At 33.5% G+C, this 22515-nt stretch overlaps 3 protein-coding genes across 6 annotated transcripts in view; 2 read left to right on the top strand and 1 right to left on the bottom strand.

Moving 5' to 3' along the window:
• Positions 1-22515, bottom strand: part of LOC127790007 (calcium-binding protein CBP-like) — a 79038-nt gene that overhangs the window by 51963 nt on the left and 4560 nt on the right. Inside the window, exon 4 of one of the 3 annotated variants that reach the window (XM_052319203.1) lies at positions 21387-21651. The exons of the other annotated variants lie outside the window; for them this stretch is intronic. Within the exon in view, the coding sequence (XP_052175163.1) occupies positions 21547-21651 (105 nt within the window). The 3' untranslated portion in view covers positions 21387-21546. Of the gene's footprint in view, positions 1-21386; positions 21652-22515 lie in introns of those variants that run through there. 3 annotated transcript variants of the gene reach the window in all.
• On the top strand, positions 7520-9875 carry LOC127790005 (alpha carbonic anhydrase 4-like). Of its 2 annotated transcripts, none has more exons than XM_052319201.1 (7): positions 7520-7659; positions 7868-8083; positions 8523-8629; positions 8709-8811; positions 9000-9161; positions 9412-9465; positions 9700-9875. In XM_052319201.1, exons 2-7 carry the CDS (start codon positions 7868-7870, stop codon positions 9775-9777), a joined length of 720 nt encoding a protein of 239 aa, XP_052175161.1. In that variant the 5' UTR covers positions 7520-7659; the 3' UTR covers positions 9778-9875. The 2 variants fall into 2 exon arrangements, with proteins under 2 accessions (XP_052175161.1, XP_052175160.1); XM_052319200.1 differs by having other exon boundaries at positions 7525-7655.
• Positions 18674-21276, top strand: LOC127790001 (alpha carbonic anhydrase 4-like). The gene is made up of 7 exons (XM_052319192.1): positions 18674-18866; positions 19269-19486; positions 19681-19787; positions 19960-20065; positions 20303-20461; positions 20898-20951; positions 21077-21276. Exons 1-7 carry the CDS (start codon positions 18689-18691, stop codon positions 21152-21154), a joined length of 900 nt encoding a protein of 299 aa, XP_052175152.1. The 5' UTR covers positions 18674-18688; the 3' UTR covers positions 21155-21276.

Here is a 22515-nt window from a genome sequence, read left to right on the forward strand (position 1 = left end):
GTTTTCTGATGGTTTCCTTTTACTAGTATATAAAATTATGTGTTTGCCAAATAAGATTTATTACCTTCAGTGTGAAGAGGTGAACGTGCTATGCAATTTTATGTTGGATAGTAATAGAAGTCCTTGGTCAAGACATGAATGATTGAAAAATAATTTTTAATGTGTCATCTCACATTACACCAAATAAGATCTATCATATAGACAGGGTTGGCCCTGGGCATGGGCTATCTAGGCTTGCCTAGGGCCCATGCTGATTTCAAGCCACTTTGGTGGCCATGTCCATTATAATTTTTAGATTTTAAATTAATTAAAAATAATAAATTTAAAAATTGAAGAGACTTTAAGGGCTTACGCTTATTTCAAGCTATTGTAAATTTTTAATTAATCTCAATCTCACATTTCTTTTATCAATAATTAATCTCAGGAGCATCACTACAATTTTTTATTAATCTCAATCTCCCACATTCCTTTATTAAAAATCAATCACATTCCTATGCGCCTCGCAGTGGCACCCATCCTTTCACAACTATTCCATGTATTTTTAATTAATCTCAATATCCCCCTTGTATGATTGTATCACAACTATTTGCATGCACCTGGTAGTGACCGCAACTCCATCATTTGCCTCAATTCCTCTCCTTAATTTTTTATCCATCCATTGTCACTGGCATCTACCATCAATCTACGCAGGCATAGGTCATCAATCCAACCGATTTCACAACTACACCTTTTTTTCAGCGATTCCATTTTTGTCCTCATTATCTCGTTGTGTGACTTATCAAGTATATCTTTTGATTTTTTTTATTAACGGTTAAATTATCAATTAATTTTGTGTATATATTTCAATATTTGTGATCCCTCTATCATTAGTGAATCTACACTAATGCATTGGCAATAATGTCTATTAAAAACATATATTTGAACAAATTAATTGTAATAGTTTAATTATTGATTTTTCATCTAAAAATGCTAAAAGAGTAAATTTAAAGTGAAATATTATGAAGTTTATGTAATAAAAAAAAATTATTCATATTAATTTTATTTTTAAATATAACCATAAAGGGCTCCATAAAAAATTTTGTTGAGCTCCTAAAATCTCAGGGCTGGCCTTACATATAGAATAGAGTTAATAAGTTTAATCAGTTAATAACTCTTACTCAATCAAGATGTTATTAATAAAATTGTAACACCCCATTTCTTCGGAGCGTTAGGTAACGTAAGATTCTGGGAATATTTTTTTTCCAATTAACGAAAACTCAACACAAAATTGTTCCCTGAAGATCCTGTTACACCTTCTCAGTATATCAACTATGAACCATCAATAAACTAAGATATGTACATCATCTCAAATGTAGAAACTAGATCAAAACCTCAATAAATCATAACCGAACCCACTTTATTTATAATATAAAGTCAAACCAACGTTTTACACGACGTCCTCAAAATAAACAACATAATATAAAACATCCACTAATCGCCGTCACTCCTTAGCAATCCCTTTCCCTTTCACACCGCTGCCTTCACCTGGAACATTTAAATATTCCAGGAACATAATCCATATTAAATGATGAATCATCTGAGTGAGAGTTCAAAAACACATTTTTCATGAATGAATGCAAGACATGAAATAAACCAATACAGTCGGTAAGCCCTACCCCAAGAAAATCCCAAGCGCTTAACCCTACCACGGGAAAAAAACAATCTCTCTAAAAGCTATGCCACCATACTGACACATCAACACGAAGCGATTCTAGCTTAAGAATGGTAAGTCAATGCATCTCTCCAATATCTCGGGAATAATCGTTACCAACTCCGGGCCTAGAAGGGTCACATCAATGCAGGAACTCGATTTACCACATTTACATTGAAGATTACGTTCTCACTCTAAGTATCCAAGAACCACCACACTAGGGGTGAATCTAGGAATTTAGGTTAGGGGGGGCTGAAATTTAAAAAGTTAATGTAATAAAATTTTTATGTAACTAAAAAATTAGTACAATAAATTCTCACTAAACTTATGCTCAACGAAATTTTGAAACAAAGAATTCATTAAACTTGTGCTAGATTGATTTTGCTCACTATGAATTGAAGTACTTTCACTAAAGTAATGATCTCTCTTTCTAAAAAAAGATAACAATGTTTTTCCTTTCTTCGTAGAAAATTGTTATTTCATCCTAAATTCTAAGATACACAAACAAAAAATAGCACTATTTAATAATCAAACAATTAAAATATTTAACTCAAAATTTGAGGCAAATGCAAGGCCAATACAACAACTATATTTCTAGAGTTTAAACAAGAGAAGGAAAAAGTATAGTCGATTCAAATATTCAATAACATATTCACAATAACAAATTCCAGACTTCTAGCCACGCCAATTCCTCAGTTCCTAACTAAATGCAGTAGTCAAATAGGCAAGCAGACACAAAATTAGTAGAAAACCACTTACTTATAAGTTGCTAAAAAAAAGTTGCGATTTCAACAACAAATCAAGCATAAATAAGGGAAAAAAATATGGGCAAAAAATAGAAAAACTATCTAGAATTAGCTGTAAATCGAGAGAATCAATCAAAGAACTGAAAGAGAGAAAACATACTTGGGAAGGCTGGGCTCGAATGAAGCAAATAAGGAAGTTTGGGGGGGGGGGGTAAAACGAAGACCTGAATCAGAGGGCAGCGAGCAAAAAGGAGAAGCCGACTGGACAATCGAGCGTGGGAGTGGGGGTGGGGGCGAGGGCGAGCTAGAGTGAGAGAGAGGAAGTCAGGCAGAGAGCGAGGACAAGAGGCAACGAGGGCAAGCGAGAGCGAGAACAAGAGAAAGGCAGCGAGAGCCGAAGGGCGAACAAGACCAAGAAAGGCAAAGAGGGAGGGTGAGAGGCAACGAGCGAGAAGGGCCGAGCTCGAGCCATAGCGAGAGCAAGAGAGATCCAGCAAGGGCAAGCAAGAGCAAGTTAGAGGCAGAGAGCAAGGGCAAGCACGAGCGGACGAGCAAGAGAAGAGGAGGCAGAGAGCGAAAGGCAACAAGGGTGAGCCGTGAGTGAGAGCGAGGTCGAGAGAAGAAGGAGAAGAGAAGGGTTTGCAGGTAAATGGGCTAGGTTGGGTTGGACTGAGTTTAGGCTAGGCTAATACTAAATAATAAAAAAATTTACTAAAGCAATTTAATTTTTGTTGTGAGCTGCCCTCGGCTTTAGCCCAGGGCAGCTCACACATAAATCCGCCCATGTACCACACAATTCCAACTCTAAAATTTCACATGGACCACCTAGTCATCCTAGTGCAACTTTTATGACCAAATGGCCTTGCACGAAAACCAAGGCAGCCATCCCGGCATACACACCAGCATAAGATACCTCTATTATTTCATCACGCCCTTAGAGAATTATGGCTACACTATTCAGACAACATCGTAAACTGACATCCCACATGAACAACACAATATGGACCACCTAATCATCCTAATGCAACTTCCCTGACCAAATGGCCTGACACAGAAACCAAGGCGGCTATCCCGGCATACACACCAGCATCAGATATCCATATTATTCCGTTATGCCCTTGGAAAATTATGGCTACACTATCCAGACAATATCTTAGGCTAACATTCCATATGAACAACAAAACATAAGATAATGCTACATTTCACAATTCAAAATATCATATAAACAACAGTTTTATAAAATGCAATGCACAAGTTTGAAACATTTAGGGACGAACCTCTCTCATAAAACCAATCGTCACAAGTTACCGTTTGCATACACAAAACTGTTTTGCATGAAATCTCAACACATTTGGATAGAGCAAACACCAAGCCTTTAGGTAGAACACTCACAGATCAAACCATTTGCATGAACAAGCCAAGTTTGGTAGTGAACAACTCACCTCGAACGTATTCGGATCGTCTCGATCTTCGTGCACAACCTCGATTTGCCTGCCAATTCATAAACACTCGTACTTATATTCAACCTCTAGCCACGATACTCCCTAAACACCGTATTTAATTAAGAAAGTATCAAAATCTATTTTTCTCAATTTTTTCATAATTTCCTCTATTTTTCTCCCAATTTTCACCTCGATAATTCCAAAATAATTATCTGCTCAAACATTTTTTCAATTTTTTCAACACAATAATTCCTAAAATAAATATAGAAAAATATTGGAAGAAAAATTACAGAAACACCCTTTCTCACGCGCTCAGCGCGTGTCTGCGTGTGGAATGTAGCGCGTGCAACCATACGCCACCATCTTTCTCAATTCTCCAGCTATCAACGACAGCTCCGATGGCAAAACAAATGGTACCCCCTTGAAGCCCTTGATGAATCGATTCCAATGGCATAACTTTCAGGCCGACAGGCCACCGAAAAATGCCCTAAACAGGCAGTTGTAGGTAGCCCTAGGCGGTCCGCCACCCGTCTCCGGCTGAGCTTCAAACGGCCTTCAATCGTACCCAAAACACCTCCAAATGCTCCCAAACTCTTCTTCTTGATGCAAGGATCAAAAGCCCCTTAATCACTCTCTTAAAAACATCCAAAATCACGGCTAATTTGTTGCCAAAAACATCGAACCCTTCGGCCACTTTTATACCTAAAAACCGGCCAAATCTCGGCCAATCAACAGCTATGGCTTGGGTCCCAAAGCCTCTTACCGCCGTATACTACCTCCCCTAGGCCCTACCGCGGCCATCCCATCGTCGAAGACAGCTCCACGTGCGGCGGATTTGCGTTAGCCATTTTTGGCTTGCTGCGTTCACACCGCCATTTTTATTTATTACACTTTAGCCCCCCTAATTCTTCCTATGCCATTTAGCCCTTTACCTATCACCCATGCACTATCCAATTATACCACTACAGTCCACAAGTTTAGTACACTTCATTTCATCCTCAAAACTCCCAAAAAACTATCCTTTGGATCTCCCTCGAGCAAAATTAAAAAATTACACTTAGGCCCGGGTGATCGTTTTGATGTTAAATCCATTCATTTCAAACCAAAATTGCTTAAGGGTTGTTTCATATACAAAATCTAAGTCCTCAAGACACTACGTTGACTTTTCAAATGTTTCCTACGTCGATTCGATTTTTTCAGCCCGGTCGATAGTTATACCGAAAACTGTTCCCGATCCTACTACTTTTAATGCCTAAAATTATAACTCGTATTACTTGTTAATACCATTACATTTTCCTTAATCATCTAGGGTCCAGGGTAATCCCTTCAGTCAATTTGGTCTAATAAAACTGTGATAGTATACCCTACAGCCTCTTTCTTTCGATAATTCCACTTATGCCCTTCATCAAATACCATTTATACCCTTCAAGATTTCCCGGGTATTACAGAAATAATTGAATTACATGATAATCATCAAAAAAATAGATTCACTCAGAATTGACTTCATTCCCTTAACAACACTCAAGATCTTTAAGGTGTTTCAAGAATATATAGAGATTCTCAAAAGAATATAGAGAAATTCTTGAAATATATCAAAGAGTTCGATTAACGTCAAAGGAATTTAATGTTTCCTAATTATTACTTGATGGTGAATCTAGAAAGTTACATGCCTAAAAGTAAAGTGACAAAATAAGTAATATTAAGCTTGTATTATGTTATTATTATGTTACAACTAAGCATGTCTTGTAGCATAAAATATAAAACAATCAATTGATTTTCCAAAGCTAAAACCAATTGTCGATTCCTTTTTAAATTTGAAGAAACTATCATGTGCATGTGGCCACAAGTCGATAGTTTTTGTTCGACAGATTATGAAGAATAATCTATCCATTAACTTCTCACATCTGCTATATTTTTAATTCAATGGATTATCAGATAATTCCATTGAATTATCTCAAGCTTTGCATATAAATAGAGAAATATTGGAAGAAGAGATGAAAAAGATAAATCTCTCAGTAGTTTTTTATTTTCTTCTATTCTTCATGAGACCCATTCTCCTTCATTTAAAAACAAAAATAAGGCTGCACATTTCCTTTGATAGTTTTCAACTAGCACAAGGAAGCTTCAAAGATTTTTGCTACCTCACTTGGTGTGGGCAATTTAGGCCCTCTTCAATTAAGGAGAAATTGGCCAAGTTTAGAAAGCAAACACCAAAAGCTTACTCATCAACAGGTAACAATACTTAATTTGTTAATGTTTCTCGCATCTTGCTAAAACAACTAAGGTATATGAAATTATATGTTCTTTTATTGTGCATTTGAATGCATGTATGTTTTAAAATCACATGAACCCATATGTGAATCCCAACAATCTTTTCTTAATATATGGGGAGAAACCATCCCATTCGTTTGAAACACCATAGCGACAAACAACAACCAATGAAAAAAGAAGAATAAGTACCCCAAACAAATATGTCTTTAACAAATTCTATTCTCGGACAAAGTTCATTATCATATATTCTCATTAAACACCCTTTGTGATTCCTCAAGGTATCCTTTGAAAGGTGTTTGTGAGAAGTGTCTAATTCTTTGAATTCTTTTATGCCATTCATTTAAGTATTCAATGAGTACTTTGAATTGTATTATGAATAGGGTTATGAATTTTAACCTATCTAACATCAAGTGTTACTTGGACTTTAGTCTTATCTTTCAAACCTATAGAAAAAACATGAATAGTTTTGTTTTAAGTGGTTAACCATTGAAGCCATGCCCAAGTCAAACTCTCATCCAAGTGTGTTTTTTTGGTTTAAATTAACATATTGTTAGAACATTTTGGAGAACGATTTTATATTATATGGATCTTTTATGTATTCTTTGTAATGTTTTTATATTTATTTATTATCTATTTATTTTAGCCACATAAAATATATATATATGTAATTGTTCTAGACAATACCAATCAAAATACAGTATCATATCAATACAATACATTTTGATACTTTTCTACTTAATTTCTTTTTATCTTTTCTAACATATATATATGATGTTAGAGAGCCATATTTTTTTCTATCATGAAGCTATAGATTTTGTTTTTATCTTTCTCAACGTATATAATAATTAATTAGTAATTCTAATTCTATACGAAAAATGCTACATCAAGTTCCTACGTAATAGCATTTCTTGGGGAAGGATAACTTGACGTGTTTAAAAAGATGTAGCTGTGAGTTGTCTTACTCTAATCTTCAAACTAATTAGGTATATATTAGCAATATATCAATTAATTCATTAGAGTTTGTCAATTTCATGTGTCGAACATATGGATGTACTTGTGAAGACCATTACATCGATGTGGTACTGTTATATATAGATAAATTTGTATGCACTTCATAAAAAGAATTCATCTTTCTAACGTTTCTAGGTCTATTGTTATCTTCATAGAAGAGGTTGGCAAGGCTAAAAATAGAGTCGTTGACTATGTGGGCATTTGAGGAGACTAATTGTCCTTCTCTTTTGTTTTTATCAAGATTTTTTTCTTAATCAACAAATATTAATCATTGAGGGTGTATAGGTCTGCTGACTCTGCGTGCATAATTATATATATAAATATGAGTTCAATCGAGTCCAAATTATGGAGAAAAAATCTCTTAGTTAAATCTTTCCTTGAGCCATGGCCAAGTTGTCCTTCAATTCAATCTCACTTCTCCTCTCTCTTTCCTTGGCTTCCTTCATTCTAACTTCACATAACCTCTTCTCCATCTCCACTGCTTTTGAAGCTGAAGTTGGTATTAAATTTTTTTCATTTATTATTTCTTCACTCCACTGCCTGACTGCCATCTATCAGTCTGTCTATAATTTATGCATGTACATACATATAGATCCACTATATAAAAAAATTAATTCCTTGCTATACACACACACACACACACACACTCTTATTATAACGATAATATATACCTTATTATTAATGAAACACAATATACGTACGTACAGATGATGAAACAGCTTTCAGCTACGTACGATGAAAGTAGTGGAAACGGACCATCAAGATGGGGGCAGCTCAATCCGGAATGGCGAATTTGCAACAATGGAACCATGCAGTCTCCCATTGATATTCCTGTCTCAAGAGTGCCGCCTCGTATGGGCAATTTGACGATAGACTACAAGCCTGCCCCTGCCACACTTCAAAATAGAGGACACGATATCGCTGTAAGCACTCATACTATAATGAACAACTCCTCTTTCCCTTTACACAAATTTCAATATGGTTACCCCAAGTCTACCCTCCAAGGGTAGCCAATGTTGCTCTTTCAGTTGATACGATTGTAAAAAAGAAACACGGGATCCAGAACAAACAACTGTATATATATATTGAATGTATGGTTGCTTATACAGGCATTTATAGATAAACATAGCTAAAACAAAGATAAAAGTTAACCAGAATATATATATAAGCCCAAGTAACCCAATCAACTCTAAAGAATATTTAAATTGGCAATAAACTAACTAAATATAATTACTCAGACTTAAACTAATCTGATTCTAATTAATATGGTCGATCGAGAACATCTTTGGCAATGATAGTGCTAAAATCCTTTGAGCCACGAAACTGGTGGCAATGGGGGTCGTCCTCTTGTCCTGTCTTCAGGTTTATTGGAATGGAGATGCAGGTGGAATTAACATAAATGGGATTGATTTCAAACTCCAACAATGTCACTGGCATTCTCCTACAGAGCACGTCTTCGATGGAATAAGGTCTTCTTCTTCTTCTTCTTCGAATAGTTTAAAAAAAAAATAAAAAATAAATCAGTCTAACGAATATTTGTATATGCAGGCACCAATTGGAGCTTCATGCTGTGCATATGAGCTCCAATGGAACAATTGCTGTCATTGGAATTCTATACAAATATGGCTCACCTGATCCTTTCCTTGCCAAGGTATAAAAATAATATGAATATGACTATGGATTGAAATGATTAGAGAGCTGAAATCTTATTATAATATGTCTTATTAATCGAATGGAATTAAGACATGTGATTGTTATTGTTAGTTATAATGAATTCAAAACAATAATTGAAAGAATAGCGATGGATGAAATATATATATATATATTTTGCTTTTAAAGCTGATGGCAGACATCAAGTCGCTGGGGAAGGAAGACAAAGACGTGGGGATTGTGAATCCGGAAGACATCAAGTTTGGGAGTATAGAGTTCTACTACAGATACATGGGTTCTCTTACTGCCCCTCCATGCACAGAGGGTGTTGTTTGGACTGTACTCAGCAAGGTTCTTTCCTATCTTAATCAGATTTAAAAAAAAAAAAAAGCAATTGAAAAAAGATAACAAAGGTGGAATTATATATATATATATATAGACAGATAGAACTCTATGTTAAGTCTATATATAGGTAAATAATCATATATAGATGTCATTTTAAGTTTAATTTAACTGCTTATTGTTTTAGATCTCCTGCTTTCTCTAACCTAAACGTTAGCTAATTAATGTTTTGCTTTTGTTGTGGTGGTGGTGGTGGCAGGTTAGAACAGTTTCAAGGGAGCAAGTTCAAGCATTAAGGGATGCTGTCCATGATGTAAGTGCATTTTATCAAACACCACCCCACATTGGGCTAAACATTTATACTTGATTTTTTTTATATATAATATGAGAAATAACTAAAAAGTATTTATATAAAGAATGTGAAAATATTTCAATTCGAAACTTTATATTTTATATGAAGTGATAATTACTATCAAGTCAATAATATATATTATACTCGTTTAGAAATTGATGATTTATTTACTTTTAATTATTTATTGTTTCTCAGGGATTCGAGTATAATGCAAGGCCCATACAACCACGGAATAGAAGAAACATTTTGTTTCTCACTTCCAAGGCAGGGTAAAATTAAAATACAATCAAATAAGGTTCAGTATGTAATCAAATAAATAAGTATCTTGGAATATGGCATGGTTTATCTCCATGCATGTTGAATAAAATCAAATGAAGGCTAAATTTTATGTATTTATCTAAATTATATTGATTATTCTTATATTTTTATTTTTTTATACATAACATGAGTTATACATTTAATATACAGATTTTATAATAAAAATAAGAAGCACCATATATATATCCCTATTTTATAATAAAAAAATTATTACATTAAACAGTGTCATTATTTTCATTAGGAATTACAATATTAACAAACTCAAAAATATTACTAGACACCAAAACAAAAGACTTTTTTTCTTTATTCGGTAACATCAAAGCAAAAAGCAAACATTACCCTTCAATAGTTTTAGGGAAATTCTATTCATAATGATAGTTTTACTCTTAACAACTATATTTTAATATACATAAAATATTCTATTTTGAAAACTCATTTTTACCCTTACATTCACTTTCTTTCTTCAATCAATTACCCGCCACCCATTCTTTTCAAAACCGCCATCCATCCTTTCCAAAACGAAAACAATATAACAAAAAAATATCATATCCAATGTATATAATACAATAAAAAAATATCAATACAACAAAAAATACACACATGTATATATATCTATATACATTAACACAGCAAACATATATACATATATATACACACACAGAAGAAAGCACACAAACATATATATATAGGAAGGAAGGAAGATCGGCAGCCATGGCCGCTGAGCTTCATCAATCACTCCCCCGAACCCTGGAGTTCAAGGAGCTTGAAGCTCCTCGAACTCTAGCGTTCGGGGCTTTCATTGTGCCCCAAACTCCGGGGTTCATGGAAGCTCGGTAGCCATGGCCGCTGAGCTTCCTTCCTCTCTCTCTATATATATCCATATGTATGTGTGTGTATATATATATATATATATTTGTGTGTTTGTGTGTGCATGTGCATGTATATATATGTATGTGTGTGTTTGTATATATATATATGGGATTCTAGGCGTGATTGATGAAGCTCGGCAGCCATAGCCGACGACCTTCCTTCCTATATATATATATCTCTATATGTTTGTGTGTCTGTGTGCGCGTATATATATGTATGTGTGTCTTTGTATATATATATATAATGTGTGATTATTTATTTTCATCTATTTTTTGTGTCTCGTAAAGCTTGTATTTGCGAATCAAAATTATTGAGATTTGAAGATGTTAAAGAGATGAATGTTTGTGAATGGCTATCTAGCATTCGAGAACGCTAGCCTTCCCAGAATGCTAGAGTTCGGGGAAGCTGGAATTCCCCGAACCCTGGAGTTCAGGAAACATGGTGTTTCCCGAACTATGAAGTTCGGCAACATGATATTAAATAAAATTTAGGAAGAAATATGTATTTATTTTTTAAAAAAATTAAATTATTCAAGTTCAATACTTATATAAAAAATATGTTAATACAATTATATAAAATATAAAAAAATAAAACATATGTTCCCCGAACCCTGAGTTCGGGGAACTACGGATTTGATTAAAAAAATTAAGTAAAAAATATGTATTTGTTTGTATTAAAAATTAAATTATTCTAGTGCAATACTTAAATAAAAAATTAAGTATAAAAAAATGTTAATTAGCACTATTTAATTAAAATTTAAGTTTTTTCAAATATTTGTATTAAAAATAATATATAAAAAAATTAAAGCCTCCGAACCCTAGGGTTCGGAGGCATCCCAGGTTTCGGAGGCGCGTGCCTCCTCCGAAACCCAGGTTTCGGAGGGTTCTAGAGGCGTTGGGCGCCTCCGACTGCCTTCCTTCAATGGCGATGATCGATCGAACCCAGGGTTCGAAGCCCGCTGCCACCGCCTCCGAACCCATGCGGCCACCACCTTCGCCCATCCAACCTCTCCCCTTCTAGCCTCCAAGTTTAAATCTTTCAACCCAAAAAATCAAAAAATGTAAGTAAAAGTAGGGAAGCGATGGCGACGAATGGAGGTTGCAAAGAAGCAACAAATGTTGTAGAGAACGGCGGCGAGTCACAGGCGGTAGAGATGTATGGATATATGAGGGCAATTTTGAAATATAGGTGGCTGCAACAAGTAATAATTTTAACTGTGAAAAGTAATTATTAAATTTATTTTAATTATACCTGCGAAGAGTAAAAAGATGGTTGCGAATAGAATTTCCCATAGTTTTAATGGACATGCTTCATATGTGGTAGCACCTATATTTTCAAAATTCATAGAAGGAAAGTAAATAATAAATAAGTTCAAAATGAATTACAAAAATATCAAAAATAATTTGTCATGTCATTTATCCATTTCAACTATTCAATTCATTTTGTTATTTCTCTATTTGCAAACTTCTTCCGAATGAGTTCAAAATTTCAAACAAGTTTCTTTTTCAAAAAAAAAAAAAAAATGTTCAATATGTTCCCCTGAGGCACCATTTAATTTTGTTTGTTAAGTAATCAATGGTGGAATTAGCTACACAAAATTTTATACAATTAATTACCATATCTATGTAACATTAGTATGTTATATTGATATATATATATAAATGTACAGTCTTTTCCAGTAGAATATATTTGATGTTTGTAATTTGTAGAACGCCCATTGAAACTTTATTTCACAGTCTTTTCAGTTAGCCTTTATATATATTAATTTAAAATAGAACTCCGAAATATTTGCAAACACTAAAGATTGCATTCTCTTTACTATTTTCAAGTCATTTTTAGTTTTCAATTTTTTAAAATAATGAAAACGCGTTCTCTTTACTGTTTTTAAAAATGTATTTTTGAAAACAAAAAAAAAATTATAAAGAAAACTCAAAAAACAAAAAGTTATTTTGAGTGTTTTCATCTAAAACAAACTCAAAACTCAAAATACATTTATTTATTTATTTATTTATATTTTATTATTATAATAAAAAAATATTATAAAATTCATTAACTTTAAAATGTAGATATTTTTTAAATAATTTATAAACATTTAATATTTTTAATTTATTGAATAAAATATTATTAAAAAAATATTTTCGAAATTTCAAAAAGAACGCGTTTTCTAATTTTCTGTTTTGAGAAATAGTTTTTCAAAATGATAAAGAGAACGTGTTTTCAATTTTCTAAAAACAAACTATCAAAATAGAAAATTGAAAATAAATTCAAAACTCAAAATTGAAAATTGAAAAGCAAAAAAAATGGAGCTTAAAACTTTCATTCGACGAAAAATTCTTCTTAGAATAATAAATAAAGAGGCGATACGATGATTTGAGAGGAATGGATGGATGGTAACGATTTTAATCATCTCAAAATTTAATTATTGACATTCACAATTGTACTTTCAGTAGAAAAAGAAAATATATATTTGATTATTGAACCTCTAGGAAGTAGGAACATGTCTTCTTCTGCATGCCAATTATTCGCTTATGCAATTCCAAGTGTGCAAGTGGGTTGAGCTGCAGAGCGAGCGAGGCAATGCTTTGTTGTTACGGCCACTAAGAACAACTCTTCTAATTTCAAAATTCTTCAACCCGGCCGATCGACAGAGACTCAACAAGTAAAGTAGGAGGAGGAGGAGGAGGAGGAGATGTTTGGTCGTTGGAGCCACTCGTAACAGATTTTTGACAGTGATGCCTTAATGTTAAATCTAGATGATATCATCTAAAAGGGTATTTTGATGTACTTGATAAATAGCAGTACTCTTTCTTAAATTGTTCTTCCTTCCTAGATTCCTTAAATGGGGATTTTAATTAATTGAGTATAAACTACCACATAAGTTTACTACATTTGATTAGTATGAGAAATTAATAATAAAATATGATGACCCACAAGCCATAAAGTATAATAAGATGCATCAGCAAACATATGGATGATTGTTAGTTGAACAATGTATCGAACTTGACATTAATAACAAATAACAGGGTTAAGAAGATTAATGATTTGTTATTAGTTGTAATTGTGTAAGTGATCATTTGATTTAAACCAACATAATTGTCTTGTATATTGGTGTTAGAGATTTATTAGAGTATGTTAACTTTTACCCTAATCGTGGGTAGGAATGTTTTTTGATAGTTTCCTTTTACTAGTATATGAAACTATGTGTTTGCCAGATAAGATTCATTACCTTCAATGTGAGGTGAACGTGATATGCAATTTTATGTTGGACGATAATAGAAGTCCTTGGTTAAGACATGAATGATTGAAAAATAATTTTTAATGTGTCATCTTACTTCACACCAAATAAGATCTATCATATAGATAAGGTCGGCCCTGGGCATAGGCTGTCTAGGCCTGCCTAGGGCCCATGCCCATTTCAAGCCACTTTGGGGGCCATGTCCATTTCAATTTTTAGATTTTAAATTAATTAAAAAATAAAATTAATTAAAAATAATAAATTTAAAAATTGAAGAGACATTAAGGGGCTCATGCCTATTTCAAGCCATTGTAAATTTTTAATTAATCTCAATCTCTCACATTTCTTTTATCAATAATTAATCTCATGAGCATCACTACAATTTTTAATTAATCTCAATCTCTCATATTCCTTTATTAATAATCAATCTCATTCCTATGTGCCTCGCATTAGCACTCATCCCCTCACAACTATTCCATGTATTTTTAATTAATCTCAATCTCCCCCTTGTATGATTATATCATAACTATTTTCATGTAACTGGCAATGATCGCGACTCCATCGTCTACCAAAATTCCTCTCCTTCTTAATTTTTTATCTATCCATTGTCACTGACATCTACCATCAATCTACGCAAGCATATATCCTAAATCCAACTAATTTCACAATTACGTTTTCTTTTCAGCGATTCCATTTTTGTCCTCATCATCTCGTTGTGTGACTTATCAAGTATATCTTTTGATTTTTTTTATTAACCCTTAAATTATCAATTAATTTTGTGTATATATTTCAATATTTGTGATCCCTCTATTATTAGTAAATCTACACTAATGGATTAGTGATAGTGTCTATTGAAAAACATACGTTTGAATAAATTAATTGTAATAGTTTAATTATTGATTTTTCATCTAAAAATGCTAAAAGAGTAAATTTAAAGTGAAATATTATAAATTTTATATAATAAAATTTTTTATTCGTATTAATTTTATTTTTAAATATATCCATAAAGAGCTCCATAAAAAATTTCGCTTAAAGCCCCTAAAATCTCAAGGCCGGCCCTACATATAGAATTGAGTTAGTAAGTTTAATCAGCTCATAACTCTCACTCAATCAAGATGTTTGTAATGAAATAATTGAATTACATGATAATTATTAAAAAAATAGATTCACTCATAATTGACTTCATTCGCTTGACAATACTCAAAATCTTTAAGGTGTTTCAAAAATATATAGAAATTCTCGAAAGAATATAGAGAAATTCTTGAAATATATCAAAGAGTTCGATTAATGTCAAAGGAATTTAATATTTTCTAATTATTACTTGACGGTAAATCTAGAAAGTTACATACTAAAAGTAAAGTGACAAAATAAGTAATATTAGGCTTGTATTATGTTATTATTATGTTACAACTAAGCATGTCTTGTAGCATAAAATATAAAAAGGTCAATTGATTTTTCAAAGCTAAAACCAACTGTCGATTGCTTTTTAAATTTGAAGAAACTGTCATGTGCGTGTGGCCACAGGTCGATAGTTTTCGTTCGATAGATTATGAAGAATAATCTGTACGTTAACTTCTCACATCTACTATATTCTTAATTCAATGGATTATCATATAATTCCATTGAATTATCTCAAGCTTTGCATATAAATAGAGAAATGGAAGAAGAGATGAAAAAGATAAATCTCTCAATAATTTTTTATTTTTCTTCTATTCTCTTCTCTTATTCATGAGCCTCGTTCTCCTTCATTTAAAAACAAAAATAAGGCTGCACATTTCCTTTGACAGTTTTCAACTAGCACAAGGAAGCTTCAAAGGCTTTTGCTACCTCACTTGGTGTGGGCAATTTAGGCCCTCTTCACTTGAGGAGAGATTGGTCAAGTTTAGAAAGCAAACACCAAATTTAAAAGCTTACTCATCAACAGGTAACAATACTTAATTTGTTAAATGTTTCTTACATACTGCTAAAACAACTAACCTATATGAAATTATATGTTCTTTTACTGTGCATTTGAATGCACGTATGTTTTAAAATCACATGAACCCCATATGCGAATCCCAACAATCTCTTCTTAATATATGGGGTAAAACCATCTCTTTCGTTTGAAACATCATGGTGACAAACAACAGGCAATGAAAAAAGAAGAATAAGTACCCCAAACAAATATGTCTTTGACAAATTCTATTCTCGCACAAAGTTAATTATCATAAATTCTCATTAAGCACCCTTTGTGATTCCTCAAGGTATCCTTTGAAAGGTGTTTGTGAGAAGTGTTTAATTCATTGAATTCTTTTATGCCATTCATTTAAGTATCAATGAGTACTTTGAATTTGGCTATCTATACAATGTATGTACATTGAAAACAAAATAAAGCAATCAAACACTATTTCTTGTTTTTCTTTCTTAAAAAAAAAAACTGAAAACAAATAACTTGTCATATGACTCTTAAAATTTGTTTTTTTGGTCGATGGCACTTGCTATATTTAATAATTTTTTGAAAAAAAATCAAATTTATAATTTTTCTGCCTTTCCAAATGCCAAAAGGCCCTCTTAAATCATAATCATTGTATGTTTATAAGCAAGTTAAAAAGTTAAATTCATGTAGTGATCACACAAAAATTTCAATTAATTATACACTTATTTTATTTAATTAGTTAAACCAAATCTATAGAAGGTTAGAAGAACATTAAGACACGAATTAACAAGTGCAAGGAAATCGAGACCTGTAGTTTAAGCAATTGTTGATTAGAAGGGAGATTCATAGCCATTTATCTACAACATGTGGTCTCTCGATCCAATAATCACTATGAGACAACTAACTTTACCTTTTCCTAACTTAATGAAACCAAACCCACATAAAATTGAAAACATTAATTTGAGAGACCAGTCAACGTTAATAGGAAAAGCAGCACCAACCCGTTCACCACTTCCAGGCTTACAAACATTTCTTGTGTAAAGAATAGCCCACTGCTCGTTTATCTTGCAAGCTTCTTGTGTTAGGCTTGCGGATCATTTATTAGGCTTATTGGAGAAGCAGAGGCCAAAGCTCAACATCAAATATTCCCTTTTTCAGGTACCAAGCTTCGAATTCTTGGTCATGTGCATATTTTTTTTAAAAATATAATACTACGCCTACCAAAATTCAAGCAAATTTAGTGATATCAATATTTCTTTTAACCACACAATCAATTCAAATAAAATTCTAAGTTATGAGGGCTCAACTGTGAATTCCTCCAGTTCTGAAGACTGTAATACAAATTAAGCTGTGAATCCATTTGGTCCAAGTATGAAGTTTCAGCATCTAATAATTGTATAACTAAAGAGAAATTTAAATAAAACTAACAAACCACTTGAAAAGGGAAAATGAGTGGCTTTATTAAAAATGGGGGAAAAGACAAATGAATCTGTATTGGCATTTGTGGGAGTGGGGAGGATAAGGAAGAGTTGGCATAATTTATGAAAAAACGAGTGAACACGTAAAAAAAATTTATGCATTCACCTAACGCATAATTTAATGCATCATTTGTGGGCTTGCATTGCGTATCCAATAATAAAATCTTCTAAAGTAATTGTGTTATACGTAGGCATGCCATCTAATAAGAAAACTGAATGCTTTAATTAGTTTAACCATCCATGCCTTCATCAAACTGAGAAAGTACTGTGGTCTAACATTCTATGTATACTATTATATATATATAAATAGTATATATATATGTATATAAACAGATGTATATATATATGTATATAAACAGATGATAATACAATTAATTATATATTATCATAATATATATATATATAAACGTATCTAACTCATTTTAAGTTTTATCTTACATGTAATATTTATAATAATTATTCATTGTTATTTTTATTAGTGTCTTTTTTTTTTAAAGGAAACTATAAGGCACAAGGTAAGTGGTTGCATCGAAATGAGTTTAATTAGGTTAGCAAATTAGATTAATATAATTAAATAGTCTAACGTAAAGATTTATTAAAGTACTAAACTCGACTAATTTAAAACATAAAAACTAAACAATACCACAAGAAGCAAAACCAGACACCCACAACAAGCCAAACAAAAACTAAGCCACAAGCAATGGAACATAATCACCATTGTCTGCCTTAAAGCCCCTAATTGAATTAATTCAACGAAACAAAATAAAGTTAATCTTCGAAATTCACAAAATAGAGAGAACACAATTTTCTCCTTGGATCAGTGAAGGGAGGAAACAGCTAACTGCCCTCCAATGCCATCGTCGGACAGGAGCCTTCAAGATCGATAAAGAGAAAGGAGAGGAGAGCAGGGTGGGCAAGGTAGAATAGGGCCTTGAAGACTAGGGTTTTGAGAAAATGGAATTTTGGGGGTTAAAGGCTCAAAAGAGCCCATGGAAGGGGAAGAGGGGAGATCAAATCATAGTAATGAACTACGGGAAAAATCAATCAACTAGGCTATAGCGGAAACGGAGGAGGAGGCCGGCAGGGCGGCAAAAGAGACGGCCAATGCCGATAGGAGGCTGATACGATGACCAACTTTCCACTCCCTAAGAACACTAGAGAGAGCATACTATTGTTATAGTTTACTTTTTTTGCTCGATATTATTGTTAAAATTTAAATAGAGGAGGAATATGAAGACTACAATTATATACATATATTCCTATGGCTGTCCGAAACATTTGACCATTTTCTCACGCAATCTTTGTTCTTGCCTTCCTTTCCCTGATTGTACAATATGAATTAATTATCCCATGCATGCATGGTTATAAATGTGCGTGATTTACACTTGGATTCAGTGCCCAAGCAGAGAGAGAGAGAGCAGCCAAGCCATGGCCATGTTCTCCTTAAGTTCATTTTCATTCCTACTCTCTCTCTCCTTCACTTCTTTCTTTCTGTCTTCACATATCCTCTTCTTCTCCATGTCCACTGCTTTTCAATCTGAAGTTGGTACTCTCTCTCTCTCTCTCTCTCTCTCTCTCTCTCTCTCTCTCTCTCTCTCTCTCTCTCTCTCTCAGAAGGGCATATCTCATGCATATATATTCAAGAAATTCGAAAACCCTTTTCCCCTAAAATTCTGTTTGTTTTTTCCTCTTTTCTTCGGAGGTTATTCTCTTTGTATTGTTGAATCAGAAACTTCAACGGTGCTTGGGAAGAATGGAAAGAAAGACTTTCTCTGAATCCTTCGCTGATCATGGCTTTCAAGAATTCATTATATCTTTAATCAGTTCCAGTATTAATGCATGCCAGCCCTAAAGGCTACTCTTTAGTTTTGAACTTCATTTTGTTCTTCTATATATATATATATATATGAAAATTCCTACTTATGCAAACACTGTTAATGCAAAATAGAGGATGAATCACCCTTCACCTACGAGGAAGGAAGTGAAAAAGGACCAGCAAAATGGGGGCAGATCGATCCGAATTGGCAAGTTTGCAACAGTGGAAAGATGCAGTCTCCCATTGACATCCCTTTCCCAAAAGTTCAGGTCTCCCCTGATTTGGGCAAATTGAAGAGGGACTACAAGCAATCCCCTGCCTCTATTAAAAATAGGGGTCACGATATCTCCGTAAGCAATTGTATTTTAATTTTAACATATTATAATTGTTTCTTCTCTTTTGTAATCAAGATTCAAAACTTCCAGAAGTAAATTCTCACGTTATTAACAAAAAATAAAAATCATAAAATAATGTTAACGCGTGTTTTTCAATTGAAAATGGCCTTTGTCTTCAAGTGTTCTCATAAAAGCAGATGCTGTTTCAGGTTTCACGGAAAGAGGAAGCAGGAAAAATTAACATAAATGGGACTCACTATGAACTCCTCAAATGTCACTGGCATTGCCCTTCAGAGCACACCTTGACGGGAACAAGGTTTTTCGTCTCTTCATCGGATTGAAAACAGTGATTCGTAAAAATAATTTGGAAAAATAAAAAGGCCTCGTAGTTCAAAATCTGATACATACACCTCTGACTCTTGAGATTTAGACTGAATTATGAAATGCAGAAAAAGAACACTCCATCAAGTATATATTTGGATATGCAGGTATGAGATGGAGCTTCATATTGTCCATATGAGCTCCAATGATGAAGCAATTGCTGTTACAGGAATTTTATACAAATATGGCCGACCTGATCCTTTCCTTGCCAAGGTACAAGTACTCTCAAAAAGTGCCATATAATGCACACATATAGATGATTTCTACTTCTGCTTTGGCTACAAACAAAATTTGCCAAAGCATTACAGTTGCAAATTTTATAGAAGTCATATTTATAAAAATTGGACCTCACCAAATGGAATTAAGACATTTGATGATTGTTCTTGGTCTTTATAATCATTTTGAACCGATAATTGGTATATAATTATTATAAGTTTTTTTTTTTTTAAGCTGCTGGAACACATCAAATCGATTGGGAAGGAAGAAAAGGAGCTGGGCATAGTAAACCCAGGAGACATCAAGTTTGGGAGCAGAAAGTACTACAGATACATGGGTTCTCTTACAACCCCTCCATGCACAGAGGGTGTTGTTTGGACAATACTCAACAAGGTTCTTTCCTATCTTCATTCGACACTTGCAAAATTAATGGGATCTAAATCTCAACTCAAGCGATGGTTCAATTGTTGTTGGAAGAATTTTAAGTACATCTAAAATTCACGCGTTTGACGTGCCAAGTTATGTCTTTTTTAAGCTACGTCCGCCACCTTTTTGGGTAGAGTCCTAGCTTATCTATGTGTGAGAGTCAAGTGTGCATGAAATCGTACTAATCAAGCAAAACCTAAAACGACTAAGTTACCCCAAAAATGTAATAGGAACTAGGAATTCTTTGAAAGAAAGAAAGGGATTATAGGTCAAGTTATTTTCTTTTCATTTTCCTTTCCAGTTGAGAAACCTTGATCCAGAACATAGCTTAAATATGTGTATATATATAGTACCAAGCAAACTTTCGCTAATTTAATGTTTTGCTTTTGTGGTGGTGGGGCAGGTGAGAACAGTTTCAAGGGAGCAAGTTAAAGCATTAAGGGATGCTGTCCATGATGTAAGGAATTTTATCATTCTTTCAGCTTTCCACTGTTGTTTTATGTTCACCAATCTTTCATGTTATCAAAGACATTGTTGGGCCAAATTTTATCCTTTTGACTGCTTTTGTTGGCTGCTTTCCAGGGATTTGAGGCAAATGCAAGGCCAATACAACCACCGTATGGAAGAAGCATTTTGTTCTACACTCCTAAGATAGGATAAATAAAATCAATACTCAACTCCACAACCAAGGTTCTGTAGTGTATGTTCTCAAATAAGTATCTAGGATGGCATTGCCTGCCTCCATTTTAAAAGTAAATGAGTGTATTGACTAAGTTATAGTACAAGGCTTTACGCTTGGTATTATTTGTCAGTGTTGACAAAGTTACAATACAAGGCTTTACGCTTCGTATTATTTGTCTTCACCTTGAAATCAAAACCAAATCCCATCTAATGATGCAAAGCAAGCGAACAAACATTAAATAACATGAATATAAGTTAACCCAACGAATTTATTACAAGAAACTGCAAGGAATGATAGAAAAAGATACACGCAGATTAAAACATTGTCAATACACTCCAAGCCACAACTCTTCTACAGACTACTTTACATTCTAGGCGATGAGGAAGGGCAACACGGTTAGCATAAAAGATTCATAAGTGAAGGTCGCTGATCCTGAATAACTAGTGTCCTTCTCCTTGAATTTCTCCGTCAGACCCTGAAACAGAGATACTCCCATTCAACTCAATGGTAAATGAATCCAAACAATGAGCATTACTAATCCAACCAACCCACTGTAAATGTTTTTTCTGGAATATAAAGAGAGGGCCGGGGGAAAACAAGTAGCAGACGCTAAGAGTTTGTGTGATGCAGTTCAATTGATGCTATGCTAAAAATAAATTAATGGAAGTCAAATTTCTTTATGAGGAATATATTTTTGCTTATGAATAGGGACTACACTAGTAGCCACAGTTAGATTGCTCCTTCATGACTGAAACATTATGAGTCTGAGTTGGTTGCAGACAAAGTGTCTTTGCAAAGATATACAAAGAAAATACCATGCACAAATATAAATCTCTCCTTCCTAACCCTCACAAAGTAGAGAACCTCGTGCAGCATGGCAGGGATGACATTAATATTTTTACTTGTCCAAAATCTTCTTATTTTAGATGTTATTGAGGCTTTAATGATGATATCTCAAAACTTTTAAGTCGTTACCAATAGTATTTTATACAGATAAAATTTGGTATTGAAACTACAAGGCAATTTGGCTTCGTATGGACAATATGAATGATGTTTTCTTCTGGAAATTGATTATATCTCCTTCTGGAAATTGACTATATCTCATCCATCTAAAGTTGCCTTGCCCTTTTTTGCAATTAATGTTTTCTTATTATATTCTTCCTTTTAAATTTCATCTCTTAATCACTGTTATTCTCTCCTCTTCCTTCTCCCCCTTTCTCCTCTCTTCCCTCAAGTCCATCCTTATTGTTTCTCTTTGTTGTACTTCTTTCTTCCTTCTCTCTCCATGACAAGAGTCACTCAGCCCACTACTCTGTTTTCCCCTACAAGTTCTTATCTC

The sequence above is a fragment of the Diospyros lotus genome, chromosome 14, assembly GCF_014633365.1.
Source record: "Diospyros lotus cultivar Yz01 chromosome 14, ASM1463336v1, whole genome shotgun sequence".
Lineage (NCBI taxonomy): Eukaryota > Viridiplantae > Streptophyta > Magnoliopsida > Ericales > Ebenaceae > Diospyros > Diospyros lotus.